This window comes from Chaetura pelagica, unplaced genomic scaffold (genome assembly GCF_000747805.2).
Source record: "Chaetura pelagica isolate M959 unplaced genomic scaffold, ChaPel_1.0 scaffold68, whole genome shotgun sequence".
NCBI classification, from domain to species: Eukaryota; Metazoa; Chordata; class Aves; order Apodiformes; family Apodidae; genus Chaetura; species Chaetura pelagica.
The window spans coordinates 4,234,068-4,256,705 of record NW_009954407.1 but is presented as its reverse complement, the minus strand read 5'-3'; the positions used below and the strand labels follow the sequence as shown (position 1 = coordinate 4,256,705).

Below are 22,638 nucleotides of genomic sequence, written 5' to 3'. Positions count from 1 at the left end.
CAGGAATGTAATACAGTGCTGGTACAGATTCCCTAGGGAGACTCTGGAGTTTCTGGTGCTGGAGGCTTTCAGGACACAGGTAGACAAAACCAGGGCTGACTTGAGTGCTGGTGGTACTCCTGCTTTAAGTAGGGTATAGGTTAAGTCAGACTCAGAAGTCCTGTACAGTATTTTTATGAATTGTCTTAAATTTTCTGGTAGTCAGAATCCAGCCCTCAGTGTTGTGGGTTTGCTACAGCGTCCACATTAGTACTGGCCCATATGTTACATTTAACAATCAATGGTTGTCTCTATGAGAAAGCAGGGAATTTCATATTTCAGTATAATGTAAAGAGAGCTGAATTTACAAACAACTTACTACTTGTCGGGCCTATTTGTCTGTCTTGTGAGAAATGTAACTTCCATTTTGCAACCTCCTGAAAGAGTAACTTCGTTTATTACTCAGATGAACAAAATGGAGATCTGTCTCCTGTTTTCTTCCTTGAGCTTTTGCCACCATTAATCTGGAAAAAAAGATACCAGGTTTGTGCTGTGTGATGATCTGAAGAAAGCACAGCATTTTTCTGACGAGGCCATTATTCCAAATTAAGAATGTCTTGAGTGTTCTCAAAAGCAAAAAAGCACAGGGTGAAGAGGCCCCGTCTTACGTTTCTCTGACTAACTTTCAGCACTGCCCATCTTCCCAAACTCAGAGTTTTTGGGCTCCATATGGGCTGCCATTTCAGCAGTGTGTCTGTTTCAGTGACTGTAAAATGGTCCTGCAGCTTCATAAAATAATTTTTGTCCATTTTCAATCCTAGGGTTGATATCTTCAAGTTTTCTTTGCAAAGATGGCTAGACTTGCTGTCCTTCTAGCCTTAGCGAATAAGGATATAGTGTCATATAATCTGTGAAAATAACTATAAACTCACTCTCAGTGCAAACCTTTTCTCAGCAATATTGTTACATCCTAGTACTTCCTTTATATCTCCTCTGCTTTGTGTTTGTAGTTTTCTTGTAAATAAGCTAACCTGAGCTTCTAAATAGCTTGTTCATAGCTCCGTTTATTATCTGCCTTGCTGTGAATGAAGCAAGCAATAATTAGCATTTATATAGCACAAAATGGCCTTCTGATATGCACAAAAGTCTTCAGAAAGTTTTTTTAAATATTTCCAGGATTGCCAGAGCCTTATTAATCTTGTCAGTCTGTTTCCTTCCTTTTGAAAGGGTCAGTCTCCATTTCTAGATGGGCTGAAAGATATTCTTAAATTCCTGAATCTCTGGCTGTGTCCAGGTGGCTTCTTTTTCACCTTAGCATCCTCTCAGTGTTCCCTTGTTTAAGCAGATTTCTGTGTTCTTTCTTCATTGCCAGAGGAAAGGATAAGACTAAAAACTAGGGTGAATCAGATGAGTGTGAAGTACAAAGTGTTTTAGGAAAATATGACCCCTATTGCCACTGGTGTTGATTAAAAATCTCAAACTGTCTCACTTTCTCTTTACACATAACCTGTCTTCTTAGAAGCCCCGGATATTAACTGAGCTTAGTGGAGCAGTGTGTTCTCGAAATGTTGACTGGAAAGGAGTGAGAACAGGCTTTCAGGAACTTCTTTTTATTTTCTTTTAATACAGAAAGAGGTCATGTGCAAACTGGTTGGAATCAAGCCACCTGCTGAGTACCATGTTCTTAAAGAAGCTGTATTTAGCAAACTGGAAAAAGATAAAAATCAGCTGGAGGCAGTGGAATGGTAAAATGTTCCAGTGAATTTTAAAGGTTTAAAACAAAAAAAGAAAAAAAGCTTGCAATTCTATTCATTTTGGTCTGTGTTGTGACTGTTAAACTGGCATGCTGAACAAGCTATAAATTACAAAACTAAGACTAAGCTGTTGATAGACAATGTTAGAAATATGTCTCATTGCTTCTGCCAGGCTAGGTTTATTGGGAGATGAACCAGTTCCAACAGCTGATTCCATTGTGGGGGCTCTTGCAAAGCACATGGAGATGAAGCTGCCCTTTGGTATGTGACAAATTTCTTCTTACTCATGGCTTTGAGTGGAACAAGTCAGTATCTCTTATCAGCCTTAATTGGATTTGTTCACCATAATAATCCTTCATGTTACTTTTGTAATGTCTTGCAATGTTCTCTACTCCTCCAATTAATCCTTTCTTTCCCTGTTAGATTTTTAGTTTAATCATAATATTCTGTCCTTCTTACTAGTCCTTATCTTAAGTCACCTCCTTGAGTATATGCTGTGTATACACAGTGCCTTGCTCATGACTGAACAGGTTGCCCAGGGAGGTTGTGGAGTCCCCTTCTCTGGAGATATTCAAGACCCACCTGGATGCAGTCCTGAGTAATGTGCTCTAGGGGATCCTGCATTAGCAGGGGAGTTAGACTAGATGTCTCTAGAGGTCCCTTCCAGCTCTGACAATTCCATGATTCTGTGAAATATAAGTAATGAATAGATTGTGTGCTTTTCTCTTAGGCACTGGCGAGAGAGATATGATTGTCATGAGAAATGAAATAGGTCTCAGGCATCCTTCTGGTCATTTGGAAGACAAACTTATCAATCTGGTTGTCTATGGTGACAACAAAGGATATTCTGCAATGGCAAAAACAGTAGGATACCCCACGGCTATTGCTGCTAAGATGGTTCTAGATGGTAAGTGGCTGCTCAAATTTCAGTTTCAGCCCTCTGCCTCTTTCTGCTTTAGAAATCAGATGTAGAAAGTGTTTCTAAAGTGTGCATATGTCTATTTTTTTAAATTAATCAAACTTTTCCTGTCTTCTTGACAGGAATTTTCAATCAGCAATTTGGATGTTTCAGCAACAACTTTGAATGTACTACTTAATCTACAGAGATTATTAGTAATTTAATGTTAAATGTTTCACTGGTGTAGAGGAGACCTTTAGCATGGTAAATTACAATTGATTATGCCACAGTGAAGCAGACTAACTTATACCTGTGCTGGATTGATGAAATGTGAGGCTTGGGACATATTGCAATATACATATGTTGCCTCATATATAAACAGGCAGACTCTATATGTTTAAGGAAATGCTGTGGTTTCCCCTTGCTTGTTCTTAGTCTTTAGACCTTAATTCTTCTCCTGGCTACCTGACATAAGCAAAAACTAAATTTTGTTTTGTCTTGGGTTTTTTTTTTGTTTGTTTTGTTGTGGTTTTTTTTTTTAATTGTTAATTAAAAAAACCCCAGCAACACAAACTTCTCAAGTTTAGCCGCTTTTCTCTTAACCGCAGTTTCACAGCCTAATAAAGTAAATTCATGCTGTGTATGCTGCCATGTGTTTCAACCTTTTTGCCTTATTCTTTGACGAAGTTCTGATGCTGCGTGAGAAGGTAGTGCCAGGGTTTGTGAATCTGCATGTATGTGTATCGAAAAAATATAAAAATGGAAATTTCTGTAATTGCAAATTGCTGCTTGCATTTGTGGTGTGTTGACCTTGGCTGGCTGCTAGATGCCCACCCAGCAGGTCTCTCACTCTTCAACATGACAGGGAGAGAAAACAATATGAAAAAGCTCATGAGTTGAGATATATAGGGAGGTCATCACTTACCAGAACAGACTCAACTTGGGAAAAAGTTAATTTAATGTATTGCCAGTTAAAATAGGTTTGGATATTGCAAAAAAAGGACAAATTAAAACAACACCTTCCCCAACATCCCTTTTTTCAAGGCTCAAATTCACTTCTCCATTCCTGACTCCTCTGCCTCAAGTGGCACAGGGGGATGGGGAATGGTGACTGTGGTCAGTCCATTACAGCTTCTCTCTGCTGCTCCTTCCTGCTCATGCTTTTCCCCTGCTCCAGTGTGGTCTTCATCATAGCTGCAGGGGAATCTCCTCTCTGGCCCCAGGGCACCTCCTCCCCAGACACTGGTGGCACAGGGCTGGTTCCTCACACTTGTGACCTTGCTCCTCACTGCTGTGCAGCGTTTTGCCCCTTTCTTAACTAAATTTTCCCTGAGGGACCCCATCCATGGCCCAGGGGCTCAGCCGTGCCCTGTGGTGGGTGGGTTGGAGCTCGCAGGCTCCAGCTGGAACTGGCTGTGTCCCACCTGGAGCGGGCCCAACCGCTCCCCACAGGGGCTGCCCTGCAGGCCCCATTACCAAAACCTTGCTGAGTACCCCCAGCAGAGCACTTAACACTTTTTTTGCTACCTTTTTTTCAGGTGAAATAGATGCCAAGGGAATGGTTATACCACTGACAAAGAATGTTTATGGACCAATACTTGAGCGTGTTCGGGCAGAAGGCATTGTGTACAGTACTCAGAGTGTTATCAGACAGTAACTGGAAGCAGTGGATTGAATTGGGTTTTAGCTTTGTTTGGTTCAACCCCCCCCTCCCTTTTAAAAACCTCAGCTTGGACCAGCTAAGGGCACCATCTCCTGTTTCACACACAGATGATGCCTTCCATAACACTGGTTGCCTTACTTTGATGTGGAAACTGCAGATACCTAGATGCATGAATTGTGGTATTTTCCTCTTAAAACTGTTACATTTCATGTACATCTTTCAGCAACAATCACATCTTTCCTTGTGTTTTTCCTAAGATATCTTGCAAGGTTGTGTTTTTTTTGTTGTTGTTGTTGTTTTTTTTAATTAATAGTTTCTCTTCTAAGTGTGTACTGTTATTATTGAGACAAATTTAAACTGAAAGAAAAATCTGTTAGTGGATTCTTACGTCTGGTTAATGAACTCCAGTGATTAAGTTTGATTGTTCATGTGGTAAAAATGATTTTTCAGAGTAACAGAGATGAAATTTATACTTAAAATTTAAGCCTTGTCCCTTTCCATTTGACAGTATTTGTGAATGTTTTCACAGTAACAATATGCAAGTAATAGTTTAGAAATTCTGCACTACTAGCAAATAAGATCCTGCTTGAAAATATTCAGTTGTTAAATATTTGAAACCAAGATCTTAATATTTTTAAATCCCTTTGTTATGAATGTAAACTTAAATTAATTGGAGGAGAGAGGAGGTTTAAAGCAAGCCTCCTTTCATACCCTTTCCTGTTACAGAGTGGAAGCTGGCTGCAGTACATTGAAATATCTGCTGTTACATGTCGCCTCATTAGCATTTAGCTCTGCAGCTAGGAAAAGTGTTCTGAAGTACCACACAGGTAATGCGCTTAGAAGCCGCTCTGAGTGACATGTTTACTCTTTCCACTTACACCATGTGCCTTGTCCAGGTTAAGTACTGTTACAAAGGGAATAGACTGTGTAATGTAAGCAGCTTTGAAATGCAGTAGGCTTAGAGGTTTAAATCACTACTTTTTGAGTTAGCTTCTGTCCTTTTGCTATCATGCTTTTCAAGTGTTCATTTGGGAGCCTATCTAAGCTACTCAGTACAGTGCCACTTTAGACTGATGAGAGTTTGCCAGTGTACCAGCAATTTGATGCTAAGTGCTGTGCTGCGCAGACGTGCCAGCCCAGCTCTAGTGGCAGTTTAGCCTCATCAGCCAGAATTGAACTTTAGCTTGAGTGCAGCTTCTCTCTGACGAAACAGCAGTTGCCTCCTTCCAGTTCAGGGCTGCTTCTGTGGCTTTTGCTCAGGGATTTCTACACCACCTTGCAATGCAAGCATGATTTAGACTTCAGCAGTTAGATCTGTGAGGTGTAATGCTGTGGGCAGATCCCATTTGCACCAGTACAGGTGCAACTGCCTGGAGCTCCCCTTTTCTAAAGCTGAATACTGATGCTGGAAGCTGCTTTCAGCTTTGCTCACAAGCGCACTTTGCTGATTAACGCACAGCCTTTTACCTCCTGAGAAGCATTGTGCTATAATCATGGTTCCGAATTCCAGGTGTTGCTCTGCCTGGTAGGAAAAGCAGCCATAACAATAGATGAAGTTTTGATGTCCAAGTCTTGCTACTCAGGATTTGGATTTTCTTTGTGTAGATGTAATGAAATAGCAACTGCAACAAAAATGAGGATGACAGGAGTCAAAGGGAGAAGGAAGAATGAAAGGCAAAGTATTATTGTCAAGGAGGAAGGCTTTTTATACTGAACCACTGAATGCACTGTGAAATTTGGATTCTGTTACAGTGCCATGCATGTTCAGAGTATTGAATGAAATCCTGGCTCCACTAAGTTGCTTTGCTTCCCACTGACCTTACAGGCTGTTCATCTGTTGTATGGCTGGTACATGCACCTGAGGTGAGAATAGAGCCTACAATTAAGCGTTAAAATTAGACTTGTATCTGCTGGTACCTTCCAGTCCAATGCTTGGTGAGACCAGGATTTCACTCAAGAATTCTCTGTCTCCTTCTTTACCCCACAAGTACACAACCATGGAGTTGTGACTCTGTATATGCATACACCTTGTTTGCTTTTCTGCCTAGGAAATGCAGTATGCAAAGAAAATTGAATTTTTTTACAACAATGTAATTTCTTTGGAGCACTAAAAGAATGAGCACTACAGTGTGTTTTCTTCAAGAGACACTGCTACTATTTTTGAAACATTTTCTATTGGAATGTATTTCTATTTCCCAGTGCAATGCTGCTTTTTGTTTTCTAAGGTTACACTTAAATGAATTTATTGCTCAGCTTTTTGTATGAAGATTAGACTTCCTATTTCTCTTTGCATATTATGGAAAGATAATTGTATCTTATACACAAGATTGCTTGAAAAATAAATCTGAAATCCTGTGTCATACCCTTATTGTCATGTGGTCTTTACAGTCTAATGACATGTGTATGAATGGGATTTGGTTATTTGCATAGGTGGTTATTGAGAGGTTGACTACACATGGACTTCTCTGTTTGTGAATGTTTTCACAGTAACAATATGCAAGTAATAGTTTAGAAATTCTGCACTACTAGCAAATAAGATCCTGCTTGAAAATATTCAGTTGTTAAATATTTGAAACCAAGATCTTAATATTTTTAAATCCCTTTGTTATGAATGTAAACTTAAATTAATTGGAGGAGAGAGGAGGTTTAAAGCAAGCCTCCTTTCATACCCTTTCCTGTTACAGAGTGGAAGCTGGCTGCAGTACATTGAAATATCTGCTGTTACATGTCGCCTCATTAGCATTTAGCTCTGCAGCTAGGAAAAGTGTTCTGAAGTACCACACAGGTAATGCGCTTAGAAGCCGCTCTGAGTGACATGTTTACTCTTTCCACTTACACCATGTGCCTTGTCCAGGTTAAGTACTGTTACAAAGGGAATAGACTGTGTAATGTAAGCAGCTTTGAAATGCAGTAGGCTTAGAGGTTTAAATCACTACTTTTTGAGTTAGCTTCTGTCCTTTTGCTATCATGCTTTTCAAGTGTTCATTTGGGAGCCTATCTAAGCTACTCAGTACAGTGCCACTTTAGACTGATGAGAGTTTGCCAGTGTACCAGCAATTTGATGCTAAGTGCTGTGCTGCGCAGACGTGCCAGCCCAGCTCTAGTGGCAGTTTAGCCTCATCAGCCAGAATTGAACTTTAGCTTGAGTGCAGCTTCTCTCTGACGAAACAGCAGTTGCCTCCTTCCAGTTCAGGGCTGCTTCTGTGGCTTTTGCTCAGGGATTTCTACACCACCTTGCAATGCAAGCATGATTTAGACTTCAGCAGTTAGATCTGTGAGGTGTAATGCTGTGGGCAGATCCCATTTGCACCAGTACAGGTGCAACTGCCTGGAGCTCCCCTTTTCTAAAGCTGAATACTGATGCTGGAAGCTGCTTTCACCTTTGCTCACAAGCGCACTTTGCTGATTAACGCACAGCCTTTTACCTCCTGAGAAGCATTGTGCTATAATCATGGTTCCGAATTCCAGGTGTTGCTCTGCCTGGTAGGAAAAGCAGCCATAACAATAGATGAAGTTTTGATGTCCAAGTCTTGCTACTCAGGATTTGGATTTTCTTTGTGTAGATGTAATGAAATAGCAACTGCAACAAAAATGAGGATGAAAGGAGACAAAGGGAGAAGGAAGAATGAAAGGCAAAGTATTATTGTCAAGGAGGAAGGCTTTTTATACTGAACCACTGAATGCACTGTCAAATTTGGATTCTGTTACAGTGCCATGCATGTTCAGAGTATTGAATGAAATCCTGGCTCCACTAAGTTGCTTTGCTTCCCACTGACCTTACAGGCTGTTCATCTGTTGTATGGCTGGTACATGCACCTGAGGTGAGAATAGAGCCTACAATTAAGCGTTAAAATTAGACTTGTATCTGCTGGTACCTTCCAGTCCAATGCTTGGTGAGACCAGGATTTCACTCAAGAATTCTCTGTCTCCTTCTTTACCCCACAAGTACACAACCATGGAGTTGTGACTCTGTATATGCATACACCTTGTTTGCTTTTCTGCCTAGGAAATGCAGTATGCAAAGAAAATTGAATTTTTTTACAACAATGTAATTTCTTTGGAGCACTAAAAGAATGAGCACTACAGTGTGTTTTCTTCAAGAGACACTGCTACTATTTTTGAAACATTTTCTATTGGAATGTATTTCTATTTCCCAGTGCAATGCTGCTTTTTGTTTTCTAAGGTTACACTTAAATGAATTTATTGCTCAGCTTTTTGTATGAAGATTAGACTTCCTATTTCTCTTTGCATATTATGGAAAGATAATTGTATCTTATACACAAGATTGCTTGAAAAATAAATCTGAAATCCTGTGTCATACCCTTAGTCATGTGGTCTTTACAGTCTAATGACGTGTATGAATGGGATTTGGTTATTTGCATAGGTGGTTATTGAGAGGTTGACTACACATGGACTTCTCTGTGTACATGAAATACCATTCCATACTTCTTGCTAGACTCACAAGACTCTTCAAGGATTGTTTAAGCATCCACATCTAACATCCATCTATGTATTTCTATACATATCTGTATTCTATTCAGATCTGTATCTAGACATTAGCTATAATCTTAAAAGATGCTATTTTTTTAGCACGTTTTGTGCTTGGGTACAGGGACAACTTCTTAAGTGAAAAGCAACAGAACAGTTGATGCATAAGGTCCGTGTGCCCGAGGAAGAAATGAAAACTAGGTGTCTCACTACCTAACCCAGCTTGAGAGCCTTGCTCAGCTGAATCCATGGTTTGGTTTCTGCTATGACTATCTGGGCTGAAAGGCTCCTAAGCTGTTTGTTCACATCAGACTGCAAGGAACAGATTGTTTGTCACTAAGTGTCTCTTAATTTTTCATTTTGGAATTTATTCTAGTGCCAGTTCTCCGTGACAGAGAAGATCCCAGTTTCTTTCTGAAGTAGAAGTGCTTGAGCCCTGTTACACTCTACCTTCTTTCCTTCCTTGCCCCTGGGTTTCACACTCTCTCAGCTCTGCATATTCCAGTGGATGAGAATCATGTCCCTTTCAGGGAATGGAGCACAACAGTGTGACCGCCAGACAAAGGGTGTAAGCTAATAGCTCACAATACCTATTTGAAAGGAAAAAAATCTGAGGTACAGTGATTGTGATTAGGCTGGAAAACTAATGAAAGGAGGTGGAGAAAAAAGGAAATTTAGCTTTGAGTGTCCAACAGAATTTATAAAGGCAAATCAGACCATCTCAAATACCCTCTGACTAAATTAGAGTAATTTTCCTGAAATAAGGGAATCAGTTCCATAAGCCAGAAGGTTGTAGTTTTTTTCCCCCACTTTTTTTTTGGCTCTGAAAGGAAATAAAGCAATTTGGAAGCAGAGTGGGATCAGAGGTAATGTGGCCAAATGCCCTCAGAGGGACTTCTCTTCCCTCTTGTCACTTTGAAAGTCCCTCATCCACCAAAGCACAAACTTGTGAAACAAGCAATGGATGGTCAGTCAGACCTTAGCCTTCCTGCGGGGAAGCTGTGAAAGCTCAGACTGTAACCTGTGACACCTCAGACTTTGGGTAGTAGTTGTGTCTCTGTTTCTGTTATTAACTCAAACAAGACAATATTGCTCAGCTCCTCCTCAGCCCTGCTTTGTTTATCGTTTAGAACAATTAGGGACGGAAACAAGTTTAATTTGCTAAACTCAACTTGAAGCATTTACCACAGAAAATTTAAACTCATCTGAAATTACACACATCCTGGGATGTCACGATGAACTGTGCCAGGCAAAGCATTGTGCTAAAACATTGCTAACCAGTTCAGTCAACTGATTTTCCAAGTCCATACTAAGGCCTTTAAATAACAGGCTGTTGTGCTGATAGCTATAAATTTGTATGACTTACATTGATCATTTATTGCTGACTTTTGTAAAGCTTTTCCATAGGTATTATGGAACACCACAATCACCAGAATTTGGTGATGTTAGTAAATTACCTAAGTTTTCTTTTTGTTTTTAACTCTCTACTCATCTATGATTTCTTAGGAGGAAGCTCACTAAGCAGGTTTTCCTTGGCACACATGACTTAAAGCATTGTAATTAAAAAAAATAATCTTAAACTGATGCTGTTTATTAATATCCTACTTGTTGCAGGAGATACATAACATCTTTTCCACACGACCCAGTTTGAAAAGGCAGGCTGCATGTCTTTTGAGTCTGTAGCTTGGATTACAAGAAAAAAATTAATTAGAATATGGCCTTTGTCTGAGAGAGGAACTGACACGCATTTATTAAAATCTGTAATCCAGCATGGTTGAAGATTATAGAAGATATATTTTTTTTATGATTCTTATTTTTTTCTAGATCAGAACCAGTATGTGTGAGTAAAGAGATTATCCTAAGCACTTATGTTTTAAATAACTTGTCAGCAAGCTAAGATGATGAATGTGATTACAAACATCTCTGGAAGAAACCTTGAATGACAGCTGATTCCTTGGATTACCATTTTTAAATGTCTGCAAAACATTTAGGTTGGAAGGAACACTTATATCAAGATGGGATTTTAGAAAGGAGGATTCCCATTTTGCTTTTGGTCCATAGAGCCTTGAAAAATGTAGCAGAATGACTTGAAGATACAAAAACAAACCCCATGAAGTTATGTGAGGCTACAAGCCAGTTTTCTCAAAGAAAAAGCTGGAGAACTAGCATACAAGCATTACAGTTTCTCTTGTTGTATGTTAATGTGGGGAAGTGCAGAAGTATATGCTAAGAAGATTGTGGAATATGGTTTGGAAATGGCCGTAAGACCACAATGAACCTCTCTTGCATGGACACCCCTAGAGGTTAAGAAACGAAAAATTGTTTCCATATTTTTGGAATGAGAAGCTAGAAATTGTATCACACAGCTATCCTTGTTAGCCTAGATATGCAAATAATGAATGTCAGTCAACCTGAGCTCTTCAGAGGAAGTAGTGAGGAACCCCCAGGCCACCTGGAAAAAGATGTTCCTTCCTCAAAGAGCGACTGTTGTCACCCTGTGTGTACAGCAGCTTTGTGCCTGAAGGCCTTGGTTCAGAAAAGTAGGGTCACTCATTCCTGAATTATTCAATCAACTAGTTTTGGCTGTGAACTAAAGAGGTAAGTATTAGTACCACAAGCACATGACTGGCACCCCTGGCCTAAGGCTGAGCTACCTGCACAGATCCTGAGAAACTGCTGGGCATGAGAAGGGAAACTGCTGACGACAGCACTAGTGAGCAGCTGGCAGGTGTTACAAAGGGGGCCATGAAGTCTGGCTTTGTTTCACAGGTGAATGGGGCATTATGTGAAGGAGGGCCAAACTTTGACAGAGACCTTTGGGAAAGAAAAGCTTGCAAGGCCAGAAGTGCCAAGATATCATGCTGATAATACCATGTATGGCTGAGATGATACATGAGAGGTTTCACATTTGCCTATGGCTGTAACAAAACTGAGGCCCTTGAAGCAAAGGTAATTAAGTAGTTAGGCTGTTTATCTGCAAAGAGAGAGACCAGGCTTGAGAAATGGAGGGATAAAGGTGGATAAGGAAAGAATGAGCTGAGCAGTACCTGTTTGTACTTCGCGCCTGATCGCTGCCCTCTCTCCTGCCTTCTTCTTAAGTCCTAGTCCTATCCTCTGTGCGATTAATTCTGTTTCAACCACTGTGTATGGTGTGTTAAAGAAGAGAAGAGCAGGAAAAAGTCTGCTTAACTGCTAACTATACTGTCACTCCATGCCATTCTGTCTATTCTGTCTCCTAGTTGTCCTGGTTTGAGCCAGGATGAAGCCAATTTTCCTTTCACTGATTTTGTTTCCTTCTGTAAGCTTTCTTTTAACTAGTAGCAGACAGGACACTAGTCTAGTACCTTCATGCTCATTTAATGTATCAACACTATGAAGATTTAAAAAAGTTTTCACTGTTAGTTCTGTCTAAACCTAAATTTGCTTTGGCAAATTGTTGCAGCTCCTTCTGCCCTCAGCCCTGCACTGCTGAAGGGGGTCTAGGTCTTTCTGCTGATGCACTGAGATGCCTCACACACCTCTGCCTTAGGAATCAACCAACTACATCTCCAAACCCACATCAGGTCCATATTAGCTTATCCTTACTTTTCATCTAAGATAGTGTCCATTAGTTTCCATGGCAATCTACTCCAGAACAGTAGTTCTGCCCTTGGTATTTCTATATAGCAACTGAATGTATCACGGTGAGAAAACAGTCTCACAGCCTGTATTAGTTTCAAACAAAGTTCTATTCTGCAGCAGTCTTCCGTACCATCCTCAGTGCTGCAGCCTTCAGTACAGTACATGTGAGTCTATTTTCTTCAGGAGGTTCAGGAGGTTCCAGAAAATCACTGAGTGGTTAAGTTGAATTTGTTCCTGCAGAGTTGACTTACTTTATTGCTTCCCCGGGTTTGGCTTTTGCTTTGCCAGATGAGGCAGCAAAGAGCTCAGCAGCTGAAAGAATTTTCTGAAGCAAAGCCAGCATGGAAAACTCTTGTGAGGGGGCAATTAGGTGATTTGGAGGCTTGGGAGGACCCAATAGCCTGTGGGCAACCCAGACTGGGAGATGTGCAAGAGGCTAAAAAAGGAGTTAAGCTGGGCCCTATGAGTACAGGTGGAAGTGGACTATAGATGAAATAGCAAAATGTAAAGTTTTCTAAAACTGTGTTCTGAACTCACAGTTCCCACAGGACGAGCAGCTCTCTCCAGGTCAGCCTTGAGTCCTTATTCTTGTAAGAGCTCTCCCATATGACAGTGAAGACTGTTTACTGTATGTGGTAGACTGCTAAGCAGGGACTGGAATATTTATATTTATTTTTGCCATACCATAGGTAAAAACAATGTAACAATGCCAAGTACAGGTGTTATTCTCATAAAAACTTCTCATTTCAAAACAGATGTTTTCTATTTCCCACAAAAAGTTAAAATCACATGCAGTTATATGAAGGTTAATTGCTTAAGATGCACAATTATATATCAGAAGACTTTGTTAAAATAAAAACATACTGGACTACATCATTTTAACAAGGCAATTACACAGAACTAGAAAACTGACTCTGTAGTAAAATATAAAAATCTACAATTATAAATATAAATTTGGTCCATGGATCACTACAGAAGTAGCAGTATTTACAGTAAGTATCAGATTTCTATTCTAAATGTCTAATTGAAGTCTTAAAATGTTGAATGTTATGCAGAACAGTATTTTATTTACATTGTACTATATTAAAAGTTATACTTCTAGCAAATTTAAACTGTTATAAATACAGTAAATAAATCAAATACTAATCCCATGACGTTTGTAATTGAGAATCCTCTAACATCTATAAATATGATAATTTTAAGTTAAAAGTAAAGCCAGATCAAAAACTAATACTGAAAAAACATACCACAATTCAATTCTTAGAAACACAGTAAAAGTCAATCAAGTTAGTCCAGACATAACAACGTATTACAAGAAATCTTTCAAGAAAGGCACACATTGTTAATGATAAAAATTCTGCAGTAAAGTCGCATGTAACAGAAACAACTGTTGGCTTGAGCAACAGTTGGGATCTGATGATATAGATAGTGACTGGAAACATTTCCCCCACAAAGTAAAAAACCTGAAAATAATAATGGTAAACTCGAGATGTGACTGGTGTGATGTAGGTGTGTGTCTGTTTAATTTGATGTGTTCATTAAACTAAAGATTCTAAACTTTCAGCTGCGTTTCCATCGGGTAAAGCTGAGCCGTTACTGTCTATGGATGCAGAAGGATTTTCTTCTTGCCTTGTGCTGACAAGGCTGAGAATAGCTTTGTACAGAAACTGGTACTGCTCCTGGGGAGGAAAAGAGGATACAGTCAGTTCGTTGTCAGAAATAATAACACTAGATTACCCTGTAGCAGCTACTCAAAATTAATTAACAGCTGACGTGTCACTGTTATTGTACTGTGCTCCACAATTTATTGGATTACTTAGCAGCTTTATTAATTTCCTAACCGATGGCCTTCCCCTGAACACAACGTAAAGCACAACATTGGCAAACACAGTACAGGTAGGGAGGAAAACTGTATTTGAAAAGAAATATTATGAGCTGAATGATCCTTGTTGGAGTCAATTACATAGTTCATATCGACAGAATGGGGTCAGGATTAGGGCTACTATTTGTCTGTTGGCTTGTTTTTATTCCCTGAATATGTTGTCATTTTTGCTCTCTGAATTCTATTGAGGCAGGTTTGGTTTTCGTTTTGTTGTTGTTTGTTTTAAAAAATATTTTTGGAACTTGCAGTTACTGTTTATATTTTTTAAGACCCTGCCAAGTGTGGGAAGAGAGAGGAGACTTTGTGGGAAGATTCACTGAGAAGGCCACTGCTTCTGGGGAGTGTGTGGTCTCAGTTGGCTGCAGGGGAGATGGGGAGTGTGGGAAGCCATCTGGGCTGCAGCGTGAGCTGGGAAGGGGGGAAGAGCTGGATGCTCTGAGCAGGGCAACATCACAGGAGAGCAGGCAGAAGGAAGGCTGTGCTGCACTAGATACCAGTGGATGTTCTGAAAGGACAGAGGAATATTTTGGGTTTTAGGATGGATAAATGAGGATAAAGAATTTCTGTGATGTAAGGAGTGGGGAGCAGTAAAACAGAATAAATAGAATGGGATTTGAGATCTGGACTATAGGTTGGACTAAGAGATATGGAGTAGAAAGAGCAACATATTTGAAAACTGAAGGTCCTGATTGTGCTGCTGAGGAGGGAAGAGTTTCCACTGTCACTCCTATTGCTGCCAGGCACCTCAGCCTAAGCTAGCTGAGCAGGGCCAGGGACAGATACATTTATCAATCCCGTGTCGTGTCCTTTTTTTGCTACCAAAAATGTGATAATGCTAACCCTACAGTTTCACCCTTCAAGTGTTCTCCTTATGACATCCATTGCACCTCTACAGCAGTCAGATTTGTAGTGGTGTGACCAGAGGGGCAGGGTTTGTAGTTTTTAATTTCTGTGATGAATTTTCATTTTAATTACACTGGCTTAGTAAGCGATTGCTATTTGTTATACTTCTGGTATTTTTTCTTTCTGTAAGCATCTTGGCAATGGTGTCAAGTTACCATTCAATAGATCATGAAAGATCAAAATCCATCCTGAAATGGAAAATTAGGTTAACTACTTCAGGGTCTACTTGGAATTCAAATTTATTCCTGCCGAATTAAAACCTTCAGTGACAGGACATGGCACAGATTTTATGATGATAGTGGCAGCTCTGCACATTTTGAGCAGGACCACTTGGTAACCACATAACAAGTATTAATGGGAAATACTTTGTTTTGAAATAAGCAGCAGGTCCAGTACAGCACATCTGGAAGACCATTTTGATTTAATTCACGCAGAAGCTAAGTTGAAAATTATTCCAGTAATGTTGCCCTAAGTCCTACTCATGCTAATACCACACATAGGAAGAAAAACATACACACATTTTGCTTATTACTTACAATGTCTGTAAAGACTCCAGGCCTCATCAAATTTATCATCTTTGCTACCTGGTAAACATCCACTGAGTTCTCATTTTCCAGCTGATGCATCAGTGTTGTTAAAGCACAGAAAGTGCCTGCTGTCACTCCTCCATGCCTTTGTAAAGTTCAAACAAACAAACAAACAAAACAATTTTAAAAAGTCTCTAGAAACAGGATCAAGTTTCTACAGCTGGAAAGGATACAAAATCCAGGGTAAACTAGTAAGATTAATTTCTGTTGTGTGTTCTTTACATTTTGGAAATAGACTTGCCCAGCAAATGCCTTAACACAACCTTCACAGCACCTGGTACAGCTGCTAAGTGGCTTACTGGCATCACGGAGACCTGCTGGGATGGCTCCTATGACTGGAGTGTCAGAATGGAGGGTTATAAACTCTTCAGGAAGGACAGGCAGGGCAGACAGGGTGGAGGTGTTGCCCTCTATGTCAAAGACCAGCTGGAGTGCATGGAGCTCTCCTTGGGGATGGATGAGGAGCCAACTGAGAGTTTATGGGTTAAGATTAAAGGGAAGGCAGGGACAGGGGACATTACATTGAGGGTCTGCTACAGGCTGCCTGACCAGGAGGACAGTATAGACAAGGCACTATACAGATATAGAGCAGCTTCACGTTCTCAATCTCATGGATTTGACATATGGACCCCTTGGTGGATAAGTAATTGGCTGGATGGCTGCACCCAGAGAGTTCGGGTCAATGGTTCAGTGTCCAAGTGCAGGCAAGTGATGAGTGGTGTTCCTCAGGGGTCAGTACTGGGACCAGTGCTGTTTAACATCTTGGTTGGAGACATGGACAGTGAGATTGAGTGTATCCTCAGCAACTCTGCTGACAATACCAAGCTGTGTGGAGTAGTTGACACCCAAGAGGGAAGGAATGCCTCCTAGAGGGACCCTGACAGGCTGGAGAGGTTGGCCAATGGCAACCGCATTAAGTTCAACAAGGCCAAGTGCAGGGTCCTGCACCTGGGTCGGTGCAACCCCAGGCACAAATATGGGCTGGGGGGAGAATGGCTAGAGAGCAGTCCTGAGGAAAGTTACATGTGGGTGGAGATGAGAAGCTCGACATGAGCTACCAGTGTGTGTTGGAGCCCAGAGAGCCAACTGTGTCCTGGGCTGCATCAAAAGAAGTGTGGCCAGCAGGGCCAAGGAGGTGATTCTGCCTCTCTGCTCTGTTCTGGTGAGGCCACACCTGGAGTACTGTGTACAGCTCTGGTGCCCTCAGCACAAGAAAGATATAGACCTGATGGAAAGGGTCCAGAGAAGGGTCGCCGAGGTGATCAAAGGCCTGTAGCACCTCTGCTATGATGACAAGCTGAGAGTTGGGGCTGTTCAGCCTAGAGAAGAGAAGGCTCTGGGGAGACCTTATAGCAACCTTCCAGTGCCTGAAGGGGCTACAGGAAAGCTGGGGAGGGGATTTTCATCAGAGAGGGGAGTGATAGGACAAGGGGTAATGGATTTAAACTGAAAGAGGGGAGATTTAGGTTAGACATCAGGAAAAAATTCTTCACCATGAGGGTAGTAAGGTGCTGGAATGGGTTGCCTAGGGACGTTGTGGAAGTCCCCTCCCTGGAGGTGTGTAAGGCCAGGTTGGATGAGGCTTTGTGCAGCCTGGTGTAGTGCAGGGTGTCCCTGCTCATGGCAGGGAAGTTGAAAACTGGTAATCTTTAAAGTCTCTTCCAACCTTAACCATTCTATGATCCTATGATTCTGGAGAGTCTTTAAAAAAGGCAATCTTAGATTAATTTTCCTACATTCCTCTACTAACCACATCCTAAAGTCCTCAGATCCTTCAGTATTTAAAAATTTCAGTATTTTTGACCGTCCTTAAACAACTGGAGAAGGTTAAGGTGCCTCGTCTAAATGGTCTTACTTTTTTGGTAAGAGATAATGAAGCCCTGATTGATTTCCTCACCAGTGCCAAGCTTGACAATCAACTGGAGTATCAAAATGACAGAACTGAAAACACTTAAGTGTGATAAAATAAAAATTTCCCTTGATGCAGCTGAAGCAGAAACAGCAGCACTATTGTTAGGTGTAGACTTTGTGCCTTGTTTCAGCAGCTTTTGCCCTAAATGAGATGAAAAGACAATTCTACAGAAAAAATCCCCACAAAAAACAGACTGAGAGCTGCAGTTCTTACTCGTCATGTACAATCATGGGTCCATCACGATTGGAAGTTTCCTCTTTGATGATGCCGATCAGTTCGAAAGTTTTACTAATAGGACTATCAGGATTTGGCCATTTTGGACACTGAAAATGCTTCACTTCAAGAACATAGTCATCCTAAAAGAGTGAAAAAACCACCATAAATCAATTTGGTAAAAGACTGACTGTTTTTATTCTTATCTTTCACCCTGTTCCAGCCCAGCTCCATCCTCCAGATACAGAATCCCACTGCTGTGGAGGTTGGAGTATCCTTATTCCCCATGTCACCACATTACCCAGAGAGGTTATTCCCTCCCTGGGTGTTTCAAGGGCATGGAATGTTATCCCTCATTACCACAGAAAATATAACAAAATGGAGGCATTACCTCTAACATATGAAGTCCCAAGTTACATGTTTATGACAGTGTTACCTGTGTAGCTTCTAAAATAAAATCTTGGATTATGAGCTTCTCCTCATTAGACAGACACTTGTGTTCTTCAGCAATCATAGTGACTTTGAAAGTCTCACAGTTTATAGGCTCATCTTTGTTTGGCCAGTATACAAATTCATCTTCAGCCTCCAGGAAAGAAAAAAAAGAAGCCATAAAACCAAGTAATTTTTTACTCTTAAAATAAAACTTAATCCAACATAATAAAGAATGTTTCACATATGTGATCAATGCTGCCAGAGGGATTTAAATTGTCAAATCAAAATCTGAGTGGGATTGCAAACATTACAAGTGATGGTTTTCAGATACCTCTGTGGTGATCCTGGCCAGAAGACCACTGTAGCTTGTGGAGACAGTGACTCACATAACACCCACCTGTGCCGTGCTGCACTGTGTCTACACGTCCAGCCTGGCCTTCAAGATGTGTTGTGCTCCCATAGCCCATGGCCACAGGATAAACGGCTGCTGAACTGTAACTTAGGAGCCTGCAGACAGCTCCCACTCTGTACCAACTATTATGCCACTGTTGTGGCCTTGGGATTATCTAAAAGTGCAGCAAGAAGTTCTCATGAGGACATCCTTTCTGTTTGACAGCAGAAATTATGAACAAAGTTGTTTTAAGAAAATCCTTTAATAGCCTGAATGACCAAAATGGAGGTAATCCTTCAATGGATGGGAGCTGCATGATGTGATGAACCTTGATCAGAGACCCACCCAATGCTGCACAACTTGGGGTTCCCAGCATCTATCTGATGGGATGTAAGATTACCTATACTACCCTCTCCTTGATAGTGTTAGCTCCAAAAAATAGCATTTTTAATGATTCTTAACAGAATCTGAGTGTCTTTCTCATCGGGATCATAAAGAACCAGCTCCTCCCGGCATCTCCTTTACTACAAGGGCTAACTTGAAAATCTACCTGTTTTATCAGAAAAAAATGTGAGAGGAACATATATAAAACATTTGATGAGATGAAAAAAATCAAATATTGTCCTGGGTGTACCTGTTTTTCCAATCATGCATGACTTTCAGAAGCATTTACATCCCTTTCCTCCAAATTCATTGCCAAACACGATGCCCTCTCACACCTCAAGATTTCTCTAAGTAGCAACCTAAAAGCTCTCAGATATTCCTGCCTTTCTAGTAACTGAAAGCCATATTCATTTGTTGCAAAATTACACATGCAGGATGAACATGTTTGCTGTTTAGAATCAGATAAATCCCTGCTAAACATTTGTTTGTAACTTTAGAAGATGAGCAAGAGAAGCAACATCATTTTTCTCCCCTTACCTGTTAATGGCTGAAGAAGCCACATTCCAGCCAAAGTAAAAGTCTTGGTGAGGAAACTAACCTTGCATAATGGTTACTTCTGCTGTTTGGCTCTTTTTGTAGATTAGGAATGACTCAACACTTTCTCATGCCAGTTTCTATCTGCCCAGACAAGGATCTCCAGATTTCCAGTAGATTATTTTGGGATTTTACACTTAGTACAATAATATTAGGTTTTATTATGCTTTTTTAAAAATACAAGATATTGTCTCATGTCCTGCATACTTAAAAATGGTAACACTAATAGAATTCACACATACACCCATAACAATCAGCCACAAAACTTACCATATTCTGGCTATCAGGAAGCATGACAATTAGCTGGGCATTATGGTCCCATATCATTCTCCAGAAATCCTTGATAGTGTGTAGTAAGGGATGTTGGGTAATAATGAACTCATTACTTTGATAATAACCCTACAAGACAAAATAAGTAGACTCAGAACTAATGCCCAACTATTAACATTTACAGGAAGCTTCTACTGGACAGATCCAGAAACCTAGGAAATAAAATTCAGACTTGTGTCTCCTTTGGCTTTCTGCAAATATTAGAAGAATACAAAATTTTCTTCTCAGTATTTTCCAGATGAAAAGAATAAAATAACTACATGGAAATAATTTTTAAAACTTAAAAAAGATTGGCAAAAAAAAAAAAAAGAAGAAAAAAATAAGATAAATTAGTGGAGACTTGAAGAGTCAACTCAGAATGAATTAACTCATACACACATGCTAATTATTGTACATTAGCCAGAATTCAAGAGGAGCTGACAACTTGAAACAAATACAAGGATACTTGAAAGATCTGCAGAAATCTGCACAGGTCTCTTAATTTGTACAGATGTCCCAGATGAATTTCTTACCACAAAAGAGAGATCCTTTGCATCAATGCACCTCATGAAGGATCATGCCTACCGGGCACTGCAGGGAACTCTCCCATCTCTTTTCTGAATATCCAGGAAGCATTTACTGCTCCCTCTCAGTTAATGAAGGGGTAAAGAATTGAGGAAAACCCAGAGAACAAAAAGATAATGGAAAGCTGATAAGCTGTGGTGTCTTGGGCTCTGCCAATTGCAAAAGCTCTGCAAGATGAGCGGGTCGGAAGGCAAACCACAGTATAATCATTGCAAATTAACTTGTTACTTAACACTTTTCTTTAATCTCAAAAGACCTTTCCACAGGTGGCATTTAACTTTACCAGATTTTAAAACTATGATGGGATTTCTGGGCTACAGAAATGCAATGCACGTCACCAAACTTAAAACCAGTCATAACAGTAATGATATTACTTGGGGAAGTGACTGTCTCAGGTGAATACTGGAAGAAAGCTTTCACTATTGGAACTGAGCCACCCCAACTCAGACACATGGCATTTCTGGAAACAGCTATTTGGTGGGACATTGCTTTTCACCAGTACAGTTAACTGACTTACCATAATATAAGAAGCATTGATGTAGTCTGTCCCTTCACCAGACAGTGATGAGATACCCACTCTGGATCTTTCCACTGTAAAAAAAAGTCATAAACTGGTACATATGTTGCAATGACTCATATATTACAGCAATTATCTCACATATCTCGTAGTAATGATAACACTAAGTAAGCTCCATCAACCATGATAAAGAGTTATCCAGCCATCTATTTTGTTTTTCTTTGTGTGGTACTTAATTTCTTCATTCAAAGTTATTTACAGAACATTGCTCCATACAAATGCAGATGTTTTCAGTTCTTGATGAGGAAAGATTAAAGACTTGACACACACAGTTCATAAACATTTTGCCACCCAGAGAAGATGATTTGAACAACCTTACCAGGAATGATGGATGAAGTTCGGTTCTTTTCCCTGTTACACTGTTTGAGTGCAGTTGAATAATCACACTGCTGTGTGTTAGACTGACTCAGTAACTGAAAGAATGAATTTTTAAAAAAATCAGATATCCTTAATTAGCTACATTAAACAGAAAGGTGCACATGTTGCAGGATGGCTGACTTTCTCAACTTTAGGTATCCAGTCATCTGGCTAAGCTACTTAGCAAGTTATAAGAACCTTTTTTTTTCACTGTTTTATCAGTTTCAATGATTCTTGAGCTCTAGATTGATCAGCATGTCTTTTAAGGGAATGCCACTTAATGTTGTTCCATATCCAGTGCCCTATCCCCCTATTCCAGTCAGGAGTTTCCTGATTTCTCTCTCCAAAACTGTGAGAAGAAAATAGGGTGGAAGAGGGGGAATCTCATTGACTTGACAGAATGACAGTTTTTCCAGACTGCTGTTTTACTTTTGAGGTCTTCATACAAAGGCAGGTAGTTAGATTTTCAAAAATCTACCTGCTGGCTTATTTCTCATGCTCTTTTTTTTTTTTTTTTTTTTTACTATTACTTGTTTAAAAGTATGCAAATAATTATTTTGTCCCAAATAACTGCATGCATTTATTTCCTTGCTCTGAATTTAGACCCAGCAGTTAAATTTTAGATAGAGAAAGGTAATAAAATTTGTGTTGAGATATCTACTTTTAAGTCACCAATCTTGCAAGCCTAAAGCTTTTTGTGTTACTATATTGGAGAGGTTACCTTGAATTGTTTCTCCAGTCTGGTCTTTCCTGTTGGTCCAGGTATCAAGAGAGCATTAACATAGGCATGAATGTGAGTCTCAAGGACTTCTGTTTCTTTACTGAGTATGGCTTCAACCAATGCATCGTGAATGAAGATGTATTGCTCCTATGAAAATAAAACCAAACATCCAAGCTCTAATTATTTTCAGATTCCCCTGGACATCTCTGGCTAAGCTGCCACTTGTGATGTGGTCAGTATTTCTTCACAGTGTGCTGCTATAGGGCAGTGATCCTCTGCAGTGAAGGCTTTCCCTCCGCAGCACAGTTGAACTACAAGCACATTTGCAAGCACAGCTGAACTGCACATGCAATCAATGTAAGTATGACATAATGCCAAATTCCCACCA

General features: G+C 40.1%; 2 protein-coding genes across 2 annotated transcripts in view; one reads left to right on the top strand and one right to left on the bottom strand.

The window, feature by feature from the left end:
* The window catches only part of AASS (aminoadipate-semialdehyde synthase), a 24,947-nt gene extending 20,659 nt beyond the window's left edge, over nt 1-4,288 (top strand). The window contains exons 20-23 of the mRNA XM_010004307.1: nt 1,609-1,724; nt 1,906-1,994; nt 2,464-2,640; nt 4,170-4,288. Coding sequence (XP_010002609.1) covers nt 1,609-1,724; nt 1,906-1,994; nt 2,464-2,640; nt 4,170-4,288 — 501 coding nt within the window. The remainder of the gene's footprint in view (nt 1-1,608; nt 1,725-1,905; nt 1,995-2,463; nt 2,641-4,169) is intronic.
* An 8,767-nt stretch (nt 4,289-13,055) lies between these two features.
* PTPRZ1 (protein tyrosine phosphatase, receptor-type, Z polypeptide 1) overlaps nt 13,056-22,638 on the bottom strand; it is a 136,705-nt gene continuing 127,122 nt past the window's right edge. The window contains exons 22-29 of the mRNA XM_010004306.1: nt 22,251-22,397; nt 21,492-21,585; nt 21,113-21,186; nt 19,972-20,100; nt 18,337-18,483; nt 17,901-18,043; nt 15,725-15,860; nt 13,056-14,082 (exon numbers count right to left, since the gene is read on the bottom strand). Of these exons, the coding sequence (XP_010002608.1) occupies nt 13,942-14,082; nt 15,725-15,860; nt 17,901-18,043; nt 18,337-18,483; nt 19,972-20,100; nt 21,113-21,186; nt 21,492-21,585; nt 22,251-22,397 (1,011 nt within the window). The 3' untranslated portion in view covers nt 13,056-13,941. The remainder of the gene's footprint in view (nt 14,083-15,724; nt 15,861-17,900; nt 18,044-18,336; nt 18,484-19,971; nt 20,101-21,112; nt 21,187-21,491; nt 21,586-22,250; nt 22,398-22,638) is intronic.